The sequence below is a fragment of the Physeter macrocephalus genome, chromosome 20 (assembly GCF_002837175.3).
Source record: "Physeter macrocephalus isolate SW-GA chromosome 20, ASM283717v5, whole genome shotgun sequence".
Classification (NCBI taxonomy): Eukaryota; Metazoa; Chordata; class Mammalia; order Artiodactyla; family Physeteridae; genus Physeter; species Physeter macrocephalus.
In genome coordinates this window covers 97,847,941-97,861,427 of record NC_041233.1, presented here as the reverse complement: position 1 = coordinate 97,861,427, position 13,487 = coordinate 97,847,941, and the positions used below count along the sequence as shown (strand labels likewise).

General features: G+C 36.7%; 1 protein-coding gene across 1 annotated transcript in view; it reads left to right on the top strand.

The window, feature by feature from the left end:
- Nucleotides 1–13,487, top strand: part of TNKS (tankyrase) — a 189,384-nt gene that overhangs the window by 96,310 nt on the left and 79,587 nt on the right. The window contains exon 6 of the mRNA XM_024131525.3: nt 12,832–12,926. Within this exon, the coding sequence (XP_023987293.1) occupies nt 12,832–12,926 (95 nt within the window). The remainder of the gene's footprint in view (nt 1–12,831; nt 12,927–13,487) is intronic.

The following is a 13,487-nucleotide window of genomic DNA, read 5'->3' as shown; positions in this document are numbered from 1 at the left end:
GCGGGCCTCCGTCTGCTGTGGCCTCTCCCGTTGCGGAGCACAGGCTCCGGACGCTCAGGCCCAGCGGCCATGGCTCACGGGCCCAGCCGCTCCGCGGCATGTGGGATCCTCCCAGACCGGGGCGCGAACCCGGTTCCCCTGCATCGGCAGGCGGACGCGCAACCACTGCGCCACCAGGGAAGCCCCTTTTTTTCTTTTTTAAAGAAGTATAATAATTGTTCAGGAAATCTCCCCTCCCCCACCTCCGAAGCATATTCATCCATTCTCTCACTTGCTTAATTAATTTAGAATTATAAAAGGAAATTTCTAAAAGTATCAAGAATCTTAGTAATATCCTTTTTAAAAGAAGCCAGTTTTCAGTGACTAATAAGAAAATGTCTTTCTCTGCTAAGAGTGGCATCAATAGTACAACTTTAAAAACACTATAAATACCGTGCATAATTATTTGAAATGCATATTTGGGTAGTCAAATTAGTAAATTTGGAAATAGACTAAATATAAAATACTTCATATGTTGATTTTCCTTTTGTAAAGATGCTTTAATTTTTCAATAGTAACATGGTAATACCCTACTCTTAATACCATGGTAATACCCTACTCTGAATACCATAAAAATTCCCCTAAAGTAATCTCCTAGTGTCTGAGAGGATTCAATACCCATTAGAATTGGGTAAGGAGGCTTCCGCAGGGAATAGAGCTAGAGACCTCTGCTCCTGGCTGCCTTTGGCTGCTGAATTCACATGTGCAAACTCAGAAATGTCAGGACTCGATCACTGAAGGAACTTTGAGGTAACAGCATGTCTCCCAAGTCCTAGAGCTCTGAAGCACACTAAAATCAGATAACAGAATTTCTCACTCTCTAGTTTATACAGTTAAAATGACTGTCCAAGGATCTAAGGTGGAATGATTTCCCCATAAATAATCTTTAAATGACAATTGGTGGACTTGTTTCCTTGTACTTCCAGAATAAGTCATCTATCTGTTGAACGTTAGTTAGAATCTTTGATGTTTAGATTTGAAAACCAAAGATTGTAAATATTAATTATAATAAGGAATTCATGTGAGGTTTGAGTAGTGTGAAAACTTTTCTTTTGAAAAGTATAAGACATCAGGTTACTGTCAGACCAAGAAATTTGATTTCCATAGAGTCTGCCAGCTGTTTCTCATTAAGCAATGCAAAATTAATGTTGCACCTTCTGAAAGTGCTAAGCATTCTTTTTTCTTTCCCATACAAACCCTATGAGAGGACGCTAGAAACTCATTTTCATGCATACATTTCAATTCTTCAGCTGATTCTGAGGCTGAAAAAGAGAAACACAAATTTCTGGCTGTTGAAGAATCCCCTTGGAGTTTCCACAATGATAATGTAGAGTTAAAATTTAATTAAGTTGGCATTCAGAGCTTTACTCTCACAAAATTACCCTATGGATTACCCGCTCTTTATTGTCTGTTCACTTCTTTTCCCCTATCCTTCTCTTCCCCATACATAACACTTAAAGTAAGGATAGTCCTTTATAGACTCACTTTAAAAAATAAACTTTTACTATATAAGGCAATTGAAGTACAGAAATTTTGTTTTATGAGATATTTCATAAATTCTACAAATTTTCAAATGCCTTAGGTTCCTTCCTAAAGATGACTACATATGTTACTTTGGAAAAGCATACTCTTTGAGACTAAAATATGAATCATTATTCTACCTCATAGAACTTTATTTGGAAAAGGACTTAAATGGCAACTAGTCCAACCTCCCAGTGCAATGTTGGAAGCTTTACTCTGATAATGCTGACAGGTTGTCATCTGTCTCTGCTTGAATGCACATCCAGACCATATCTGGATTTAGCACCGAACTCAAGGTTTCACAATTTAAGGAGGGATATTGACCAGTCACAGGGTGACCAGGAAGGTAGTCAAGAAATTATTCTGGAAGAAGCAGTTGAATCAATTGGAGGGCTTTAGTTCAAGAAAAGACCAAATGACTGTTAGAGATACATAGAAAAATCCAACACTAGGAAAGAAGCAGATAAATTTTCTTCTCCAGTTTCAATATTCTCTTATTCCTCCGTGTCCCCTGATGCTTATTATTATTATTTTATTTTATTTTATTTTATTTTTTGGCTGCGCTGGGTCTTTGTTGCTGCTCCTGGGCTTCCTCTAGTTGCGGCAAGCAGGGACTACTCTTCGTTGCAGGGCGCGGGCTTCTCATTGTGGTGGCTTCTCTTTGTTGCGGAGCATGGGCTCTAGGCGCGCAGGCTTCAGCAGTTGTGGCACACAGGCTTAGTTGCTCCGTGGCATGTGGGATCTTCCTGGACCAGGGCTTGAACCTGTGTGCCTTGCATTGGCAGGCGGATTCTTAACCACTGCGCTACCAGGGAGGTCCTGATGCTTATGATTTTAAATAACGTCTTTTGTTAAGAAGTCCTACATTTCTAGGGAACCCTCCTACACTGTTGGTGGAAATGTAAATTGGTGCAGCCACTATGGAGAACAGTATGAAGGTTTCTTAAAAAACTAAAAATAGAGTTAACATATGATCCAGTAATCCCACACCTGGGCATATATCCAGAAAAGATGAAAACTCTTAAGTTGAAATGATATATATACCTCAGTGTTTTTAGCAGCACTATTTACAATAGCCAGGACATGGAAGCAACCTAAATGACCATCAACAGATGAATGAATATAGAAGATACATACATACATACAGTGGAATATTACTCAGCCATAAAAATGGATGAAATAATGCTATTTGCAGCAACATGGATGGACCTAGAGTGAAGTAAGACAGAGAAAGACGAATATCATGTGATACAATTATATGTGGAATCTAAAAACTGGAATCTAAAATGAACTTATTTACAAAACAGAAATAGACTTACAGACATAGAAAGCAAACTCATGGTTACCAAAGGGGAGAGGCAGGGGAGGTATAAATTAGGAATTTGGGATTAACAGTACTCTATATAAAATAGATAATCAGCAAGGACCTACTCTATAGCACAGGGAACTCTACTCAATATTGTGTAATAACCTGTATGGGAAAAATATCTAAAAAGGAATAGATACACATATATGTATAACTGAATCACTTTGCTGTACCCCTGAAACTAACAGAACATTGTAAATCAGCTATGCTCCAATATAAAGTAAAAAGTTTTTAAACATGAAGCTTGGGGCGGATTAAGGAAGCTGCCCTGATCACGTAGCAATTCAGTGAATGGAATTGATATAGGCGGACTCTCAACCACTGCGCCACCAGGGAAGCCCTATACTTCAATTTTTAAAAATAAAAAATAAAAAAAAAAAAGAAGTCCTACCTTTCTGGGGCACTCATCCAATAGTATGGTCACACTCTCAGTATTGATAGGGTTTGATCTGAGTGCTGAGTTGAGTCAGAACTACCAAAGCAATCCCTGCCTACCAAGAGTAATTCTTCCTGCCTCTCAGCCATACTGATCCATTTCTGAACATACTATCCAGAACCTGAGTGCCCAGCCAAAGGAAAGGAAGGAAGGCAGAATGAAAGTTCTGAAGTCAGACTTATCTGCATATGATCTCTGACTCTGCTATTAACTTGCTGTATTAACCCCCCTGTTTCTCAGTTTCCTCATTTGTTATATGGAGATAATAATAGTTTCCAGTTCTGGTAGTAGTTGTGTAAAGTAAACAAGTTAATACATAGAAAGTACACAGCAGATTTTAGCTGTTATTTCAATAAAATACTTGGTATTATCAAAATGTTTTTATATGTTTTATTTCATTTTAGCCAGAAAGTAACACTGTGAGGAAGCCAGTACTATTGTTACCCAGCTCCCTCCCGTTACAGATATTGTGCCTTAAAAACATTAATACGTTAAACACTGTTAGGTTGTAGGAGTAATATGTCTATTTATGAAGCTAGTCCTGATATAATCCGCTGTGATGGGATCGTATCTGTTATTAGGTGTATTTAGCTCTAGGCACTGTGCTTTAGAGAACTGTTGACCAAGAATCCCAGGACCAGGGCTTCCCTGGTGGCGCAGTGGTTGAGAGTCCGCCTACCGATGCAGGGGACACGGGTTCGTGCCCCGGCCCGGGAAGATCCCACATGCCGCAGAGCGGCTGGGCCCGTGAGCCATGGCCGCTGAGCCTGTGTGTCCGGAGCCTGTGCTCCGCAACGGGAGAGGCCACAACAGTGAGAGGCCCGCGTGCCGCAAAAAAAAAAGAATCCCAGGACCAGAAAAAAAGACTCACAATGGGAAAGAAGTCATTAGTATTAGAGGATCTAGTAAGGTGTATTCTGTAGAAGAGACAAGTTAAAGGAGATACAGTTTGGGGGGAAGGTGTGAATAAAGTATCTTTTTAAAATTTTATTTCTACTTTGGTTCATCAATTTTCATTCTCCAGATAGTTTCTCTTTTAAATTATTATTATAATAGCCCAAGAGTTGAGAAACTTCAAGGAGACTGTCTAATTTTTATTATGGTACTACTTAAAATACCTCTTCAAAAGACAGGCATCAGTGATGAGATATATTTATTTCCATGGACTCATGCCCATATTGATTCTCTAGCTTTTAATTTGGCTTGATTCTGATTTAAGTATCACTGTCTCAAAGAACTTCTTAGCTGTACCTCACAAGCAGATTAATCATGTCTCTGTGCCTGAAAGAAATTTAATAAGCTCTGATTATGCAGTTATTATATCTTCCTGGGAGTTTTGTATTAATGGCTGATACAGTATTTTATTTGTAGAAGGGGAACACTGATCTATCTTAACCAAATGATAAGTTTGAATGAGATGTGTTTTGTTAAGATAACCAGAGCAGAGCTGGAACATTTGTAAATGTCCATTTATAAGGTGATGGTTAAATAATTACGATGCAGCTACATAATGGAAATACTATACAAAGAATAAGATAGACCTCTATGTGCTAATATTTTAAGAGAAGAAAAGCAAATTGCAGAAGAATATAATACCCATTTGTGTGACAAAAGCAGCAGCAAAAAGAACTCAGAAAAACAAACATACCTTCATATAACATAGAACAATATCTCAAATGACACTTGTGTAACTATGAACAGTGCCTACCTTTGGGAAGGGGTTTGTTGTGCTAGAGAGAGAAATAGACATTTTACTTTGTGTTATTTTAGAGGGAATATATTATTTTTATAATTTAAAAGAGAATTATGTTGGGGTGGGAATGGTGAGTAAATGTAAAGTAATTGATAATTGAAACCAGTTAAAACGGAGAAAACACATATATGGTACCTCATTTTTGAAACCAGTTCTGAAAAGGCATGTTTTTATATGTCCCCAAAACTAGAAATAAGTATTGGAATTTTTAAGTGTAATGATTTTGTGTTTGTTTATATATATTGTATACAAAGATGGCAGGAAGTTAAGAAAATTACAGATGATATCTACGATGCACGAGTTCAGAGAGGTAGTATGTACATGCAAAACTGATGCTACATTGAACAATATTATCACTGAAAGTCGAATATCCAGGCATAATATGTCACCTGTTGTAATACTATACGACGTACTATCTATGAATATTCTTGCCAGTATAGTTTCAACTTCCAAGTTACATGAAATACAGAAGATACTGTCACAAGTTAAATAATCGCACAAGGAAGGGAACAATTAACAAGGTTTCTTCAACAAGAGTTGAGAAACTTCAAGGAGAGTTGTCAGTATTGTAGAAAAAGGAAGAAAGGAGGGACGAAGACTGTCGTAGATTTGGGGAAACATAACGGCCCAATAACCAAATGTATTTTTCCTGACATCCCGCAAATGAACTTTTAAAAGTTTTTGAGACAGACAAGAAATTTGAATACTGACACGGACATTAGATGATACCAAAGATTTACCACTATTTTATTAGATGTAATAATATCGGGTTTTTTTAAGGAATTGCCCATAATTTTTAGAGGCACCTACAGAAGTATGTAGTGTCTTGAATTTGCTCCAGAATACTTCAGTGGGGAAAATAAAAGAGATAACAGAAGCCAGTGTAACAAAGTCTTAATAATAAGTGATTGTTGAATCTGGGTGATGAGTACATGAATGTTCAGGTGAACACTGAAAGATCTGAGCAGATGATAAAGTTTTATGATTCTTCTCCTAATTTGGTAAAGTAGTAAGTCTTGCCTTATTCTGAATGCATGTGTGCCCTTGCAGGTGGGCACAAACACACACGCTACTTTCTGACTTGGGACAGCTCTGGAAACCAAGAAACTCATTCAGCATTAAGCCTGGCTAGAGTAGGGTGATCAACCATCCCAGTTTGCCTGGGATGCGCGGGTTTCCTGAGACTTAGAATGTCTCGGGCAAACCAGGATGAATTGGTTACCCTAATCTGAAAAATTCAGGAGGATTTGATCTAGGTCAAAGTGGAAATCTTAAAGAAACCCTCAGTGCACTACACATCATGAAGTTAGGCAGCTCTCTGATGACTTACATCCTGGCTTCTCAGTTGTGGTTTTGTTCTTTCCTAGTGAACGCTTCAAACATCACACAGGCCTGTGTTGAAATGTGGTGTAAATCTTTCACACAAATTCAAAGTCAAATTCTCCAAGCTGGATTATTCATATCCCCCGTTCTCTTTTATTAACGTAAACCAAAAGCTAACCATAACTTTCATTTCTTTTTTACCAGTATGAGGCACTGTGTTAAGCCTTCTAACGTAAAATTAAGATATGCTCTTTATTCTCAATGAGCTCACAGTGGATTAGAGGAGACAGACACATATATATTTAACTATATGATTTCATGACAAGTGTTACAGTAAAAGATTGTGGCAAATAGTTTTAAGACCGTCTTTGGCAATCTTTTTAGTGACCACTTTTTGCTGCAGAAGTAGTGTCCAAAGACAGAATAAGAGGAAAGGAGATATTTATCTGGAGTACTGGTATTTTGGAATCTCATTTTAAAATCTTGTTTAAGGATTGCCCCAAAATTTTGTGCAGGCAGACCTCGTTTTACGCTTCGCTTTATTGTACTTCTCAGACACTGTGTTTTTACAAATGGAAGATTTGTGGCAACTCTGCATTGAGCAAGTTTATTGGTGCCATTTTTCCAACAGCATTTGCTCACTTCATGTTTCTGTGTCACATTTTGGTGATTCTCACAATATTTCAAACTTTTTCATTATTATATTTGTTATGGTGATCTGTGATCAGTGATCTTTGATGTTACTGCTACGACTTGCTGAAGGCTCAGGTGATGGTTAGCATTTTAATAATGTACTTGTTAACTAAGATGTACCTTTTTTTAAACATAACACTATTACACACTTAACAGACTACAGCATAGTGTAAATATAACTTTTGTGTGCACTGGGAAACCAAAAAATTTGTGAATCGCTTTATTGCGATATTCACTTTATTGCAGTGGTCTGGAACAAAACCCACAATATTTCTGAGGTATGCCTGTACTTTATAAAAATAGAACAGTAATAATAGTCTTAAGAAATTAAGAATTTTTATAATATTTTATGTTTCTTAGATGAGAAGTGCTGTAAAGATTGGGATATTCTGTCTCTGTGTTAACTTCAAAAGCTTTCTCAGTACTAACAAACTGAGGAACCTTTCCCCAGTATCCAGCAGTCATTTGTGAGATAGCCATGTGTGTTTTGTGTTAAATGCTAAAATTCCCTTAGGATTGAATATGTAATAATACATTTAAATCTTGAGACGTAGTTTTCATGATTTCTTTGCTCAGTAGGAAAAAAATATTTAGAAATTAAATTTTGATATTCTAGGCACATAATAATATATAGGTCTTCCAAAGGTGATGGCTGCATTGTGTATCTATAGGATTTTCTTGCTTTGATATTTAATCCTTAGGAATACTTTGTCTTCCATTGTTTGGATTTGTTAAGGAGTCATGTGTGAAATTAAATTTAAGTGGGAAAATATTTTGTTACTTGTAGGCCTTTAGTTTTTTTAGCAAATTAATAATTCTGGCAGTTGAGCTGTTTGGAGTGAACCAGAGTGAACGATGAGGTCAGAAAATTGGAGGTAGTAATGAGAGATTGTCTGTGGCCTTCTAGATCATTATAAAGACTTCAGCTTTACTTAGAGTGAGATGAAGATTTTGAGCTGAGGACCGGAACATCTAACATTTTAACAGGATCGCTTTGCTGCTATGTTTCATAGGTTCTCAGAGGATTAAGTTGGAAGCAAGGAGGCTGTTACAGCCAATCAGCTGAGAGAGGATGGTGCTTAGGTCAGGATAGTGATAGATGTGGTGAGACGTGATGGGATTCTGGAGAGACTTTGGAGATAAAGCCAACAGAAATAGTCTGATGCAGTGAGCATGGTGTGTGAGAGAAAGATGACAATCAAGAAAGACTATCAAAGTTTTTGACCTGAGTAACTAAAAGGATGGAGTTGCCATTGGCAGCAATAGGAAATTCTGCAGAGTAGCTTTTGGAGGGAATACTAAGAGCTCAGTTTGGGACATGAAAAGCATGCAGTGTCTCCTGTATATCCGTAAGGTGATGTCAAGTAGGACGTTAGATTATGAGAGTTTGGAGTTCAGCGAAGAAGACTGAACTGGAGATAGAATTGAGGAGTTGTCAGCGTATAAATGTTGTTTAGAACCCCAAGACTGCATGAGATCACCAAAAGAGTGAGCGTAGGTAATGAAGAAAAGAGGTCTAAGGACACAGTCCTGGATTTCTCCAATGTCAAGAAAGTGAGGAGCAACCAGAAAAGAAGTGTGGGTACCTGGGTGTCCTAGATACCAAGGGGAAAAACATTTCAAGAAGGAGAAAGTGCTCAGCTATGTCAGATGATGCTGATAGGTAAAGTAAGATGAAGACTGATAAATGACCCTTAAGAAATAACTTCTAAGATACTTAATAAGGTGATAATAAGTAATAACCACCATTTGTTGAGCTTTTTCTATGTGATACTGTATTAGGTGCTTTATATAGTTATCTATAATGCATGAAATAGCCTTATATGGTAGGAATTATAATTCTCATTTTACAGATATTAGAAACCAAGGCTCAGAGACATTAAGAAAGTAGTCCAAAGCCATATACCTTGTAAATCTTGCAGAGGAGGAAAGCAAACCCAAGGCTTAAAAGCCTCTACTCACTTCCTTATATTGTGCTGCCGGCACTTCTGTTAAAGTTGCATCCATAGTTTTATAGCAGGGTTGTCAGTTGTTCCTATTTTAACTATGCATGTATGTGTAGGATAAGTTAATGCATTCATTATTGTATGCTGCAAATCTATATCATAAAAAGGAAAGATAAATGTATATATATAAGTTTATTGTTTCCTATGGCCTGATTCCAAGAAGAAAACTTTGAATTATGAGATTTATTTAAGTAAGGATTCTTTTTTCTGTAAACATTTTACAATATGAAAATATTAGTAATAACATTTCTCTTACAGCAGAATAATATTAAGATGGGTTTTTTGATAGAGTTTTTATATTTGCAGTTGTTTCATGCTTTATCACCCTACATGTTTTTTATTTTATTTTTTTTATCGCTCTACATGTTTGACTTTTAAAGTATTCCCAACAAAAAATCTGTTTTAAGAATAAATACGAGGTGTGCAAACTGACAGTGACTGCTGTCCTGTGCACAGTGATGCCTTAAATGTTTGATTCTTGTGTTTGCTAGTTTACAGCCAACACAAAATTATCAAGTAACATGTGTGAGTATTTTACAAATGGGCCTGCTTTTCTTTTTTTTCCAAACCAAAATTGCACTCTGTTAATTATCCTAGCATTTAGAATATTACTCTTATCATCTCTGTGCCATTTGGTAGTTGAGGTATAAAGTTGGCACTATGTGGTAACCATTCACTAGATCACATGATATTAATTGCTTTGCATCAGAAGATAGCATTTAGTATGTAACGTTTAGCGGTAAATTTTTTTCTAGAGGGAAAACTCCTGGACTCCTAGGTATAAGCTTGTTCAAATCATCGTTTGTTCTCAATTGATACTTTTTCTTTTGGCTTTATACCATTTCCTCAAATTTACTGCAGGCGTTTCACAGATGTCTATGTGCCTCCAATGATACTAGTTACTTTGCACAGTTAGCATCCACATTGGAATGACTCCTCAGAAAGTTTCATCCTGCTTGTTCTGTACTCACTCTCCCTGTGAGTTCATTATTATTATTGACCCAACTATATACAAATAAAATTTTGTAAGAGATACTTAATATGAAAAAAGAAAATCTTTTTGTGCATCAGCAATGAAATTGTCACCTTTTCATTATAATATTAAATGTCAGCTATGTCCTATGAGAGCTTACTGACACATTGACCATCCATCCAAAGCAGTTACTGTCTCTTGAGGAAGCTTCCCAACTGCAGTATAAAGTCAAATTCAGCCCTGAAGGTGGGCCAAGAAGGAGTGACAGGAACTAGATTTACCTTCCTTCCTGAAACAATAATAAAAAAAAAAAAAACTGGACGAAATATATGAAACTGGTTTTCAGAAGTTGAACATCAGGAAGTACATAGTAGTGATCCTTGAGTGATAGGAATCAAATAAGGTGAGTTCTGTGATTGCTCCAGGTTGCTGCCTAGAAAGAATTTCCAGGCCTTGATGTAGGGAGGGAAAATCCAGGAGGCACCCAGTGGTTTCCCTGACTTGAGAAGATGGAATTAGAAGATTGAGGAGACCAAGGTGGCAAGAGTTAGCAAGGTGGAGGACCAGGGAAGGGAGAGCTGCACAGAGAAGAGAGCTCCAGAGAGCTGCAAAGGATCCCCTTACTATCTTCAGCTGAGTACTGATTAATACAGATAGGAGGAAACTACCTGAGGCTGATAAAAGAAACCACTCAAAAGGATTAGAGGTAACAATCCTAGCAACTCACAGAGACTTTAATCATTTCTGTTGCCACCAGCCAGAAGGGACAAACCTCATAATTCATTAGATATCATAGAGTACTCAAAAGGGTAATGTTTTAGTAGAAGGGGAAAATTAGTCCTAGACCAAAGGCTGCTCTGGTCCTGCTTACGAAGCTTAAAAGCAAGCTTTGAAAATAACCTAACATCTGTACAATTGGAGTCCCCAAAAGAGAGAATGGTAAGAGAGAGGGCAGAAAAAATATTTGAAGAAATAATAGCTGAAAGTTTTCCAAATTTGATGAAAACTGTAAATAATAGATCGAAGAAGCTCAGCCAGCCCCAAGCACACACATACACCAAAAAAAGAAGGAAAAAAAACCCAAAACTGTACCAAGGTACATCACAAGTCAAATTTCTTAAAGTCTGTGATAAAGAGAAATTATGAATGTATCCAGAAGAAAAATCACATGTACATAGGAATAAAGATAGCATGTCGGCAGATTTCTAGTCTGAAACGGTGCAAGCCAGAAGATAGTGAAACATCTTTAAAATGTTAAAGGACAGGGAAAATAAGTCCTGAAAATAATTTGGTAGTCCCTAGAGGTATCATTTACAGTAACATTTGACAGGTGTCTGAAGGCAGAAACTTGGATGGGCTTGTTGTTTGATGATTCAGAAATTTTAATCATCTGTTTTTATATGGCATTTTTACATTTTAAAGGTGATTATATGTGGGAGAAAACTTTTCTTGCACTTTTGAAATAGCTAGGATGGGTGGTTTTATCTCCATTTTACATGTGAGGAAACTGAGCTATGTAGGTAATATAACCTTCACAGTTCCACAGGATCCAGGACTGTGATCGTGTTTCCTGACTTCCTATTCAGGACTCTTTTCCAAACTACCTGATCTCATTATTAGCTGTGTATTGCTCAAAAATAATTCCTAAACTTAGAGACTGTCAGAACATATAAAACGTATGGAGTGCCTTGAAAGCAGTAATAGATAGCACAGTATTAAGTAATTCTTTTGTATCAAAACATGTGAAGAAAATAAATTGAAAATCTTATTAAATCCCAAGGCCCAGAATAGAAGACATGAGACATGGTAGTACATTAAAGTATCTTAGACCCTGTGTGAAAAGCCGTTACAGTATTTAAACTTTAAATAAATGAGCAGAGGTGGGAAAATTGCTGTGGTTGCAGAGAAACTTTTAATTAAAGTAATGTCATTTCTGATTTTTTTTAAAAGGTGAGGAGAAGTTTGATTATTTTAATTATCATATTATATGTGAGCAGAGCACCTTTTAATAACTTGGTTCAAATTAAAATGTGGCAGAAATTAGTTGGGAAGAAGCTTTATTTTCCTCCTGTATTTATACTGCATATGCAGTACATAAAATAGAAGAATTAAATACTATCTTGGCATATTTCATCGTATCCAAGGTAGGAAATTAGTTCTGACCCATTGCTAGCAGCCTAATGGAATGAATACGGTCCATTGTCTTTTTTGTTTCCACTAGAATTTGTTCAAATATTCTTCAGAGATGCTTTTCAGCTTTTCCTATTGAAGAGAAATTTTGAGAGCTAGCTCTTTATGACAGAATTGGGATTGAAAAGTTAGAATTTGGAAGGTGGACAGGACGCAAGTAAGATAAAGAAGAATGTTTCCAATTATGAGGATTATGAGCCCTGACATGTCTTCCCAGAACAGTAGGAATGGTCCATGATGGAAATAAATTAAGAAATAATGTGGAATAGGTAGGGTGGGGCTTGATAACTGAAGGCCTTGAAAAACCAGTAGGAGAAGTAGGTGAATGGCACTGAAGTTAGAATTTACTCCTGAGATAAGTGAATTGTCTCTCATCCAGTTAGGAAATATGAAGTTTTGGCACTTCACCTCAGTATTTTCTGTGTATGTTAACACTCATTGTCTTTAAATAAATAAATACAGATTAGATGCCAAAGCAAGAATTATTTACCTGAAGAGGGGGATACATTTTTCTTTCTCTTTTCTATCTAGTCAACTCCTTTACATCTAGCAGCGGGCTACAACCGAGTTCGGATCGTTCAGCTTCTTCTCCAGCATGGTGCTGACGTGCATGCAAAAGACAAAGGGTACGTGTATCACCGTATTTCCTGTAATGGTTTCGTTCATGGATATTTACGCTTTGTTTTCAACATCTGATACACTAAAGTTTTTGAGCACTAGACAAAGTCTTACATCCCATTGCCTTAAAGCTTGTGTAGCATTTTAAGAATGTTCAGTGATTTGACTTCATTTTCATGTTCCTACTAATTAAGGGTTCGTCTCATAACAGTTTCCTAAATTAGTTTAATTTTACTGTATTCTATTATTTGACGTTAAAATTTGTTTCTCTCAATTGCAATTACTATTTTTCAACTCTTAAGTTACACTTTAGAAAGACAGATAAATAAAAAATTCTGATAATCCAGTAACATAACTATCCTATTTATCAGGTATGAAAGGACCATCTCTTACTAATAAACTAAAATCATAAGTATATGTAAGTATACAATATTCTAATTTTTTCCTGATGAAATCTTGGCCATCTAAACTGAGAAAACCTAAAAGGTCCTTATGAAGGTTGATATGGGAGAGAGGTGTCTGGGAACCAAGAAAGCAGTATGTCATTTATTGTATGAATAGGTGCATTT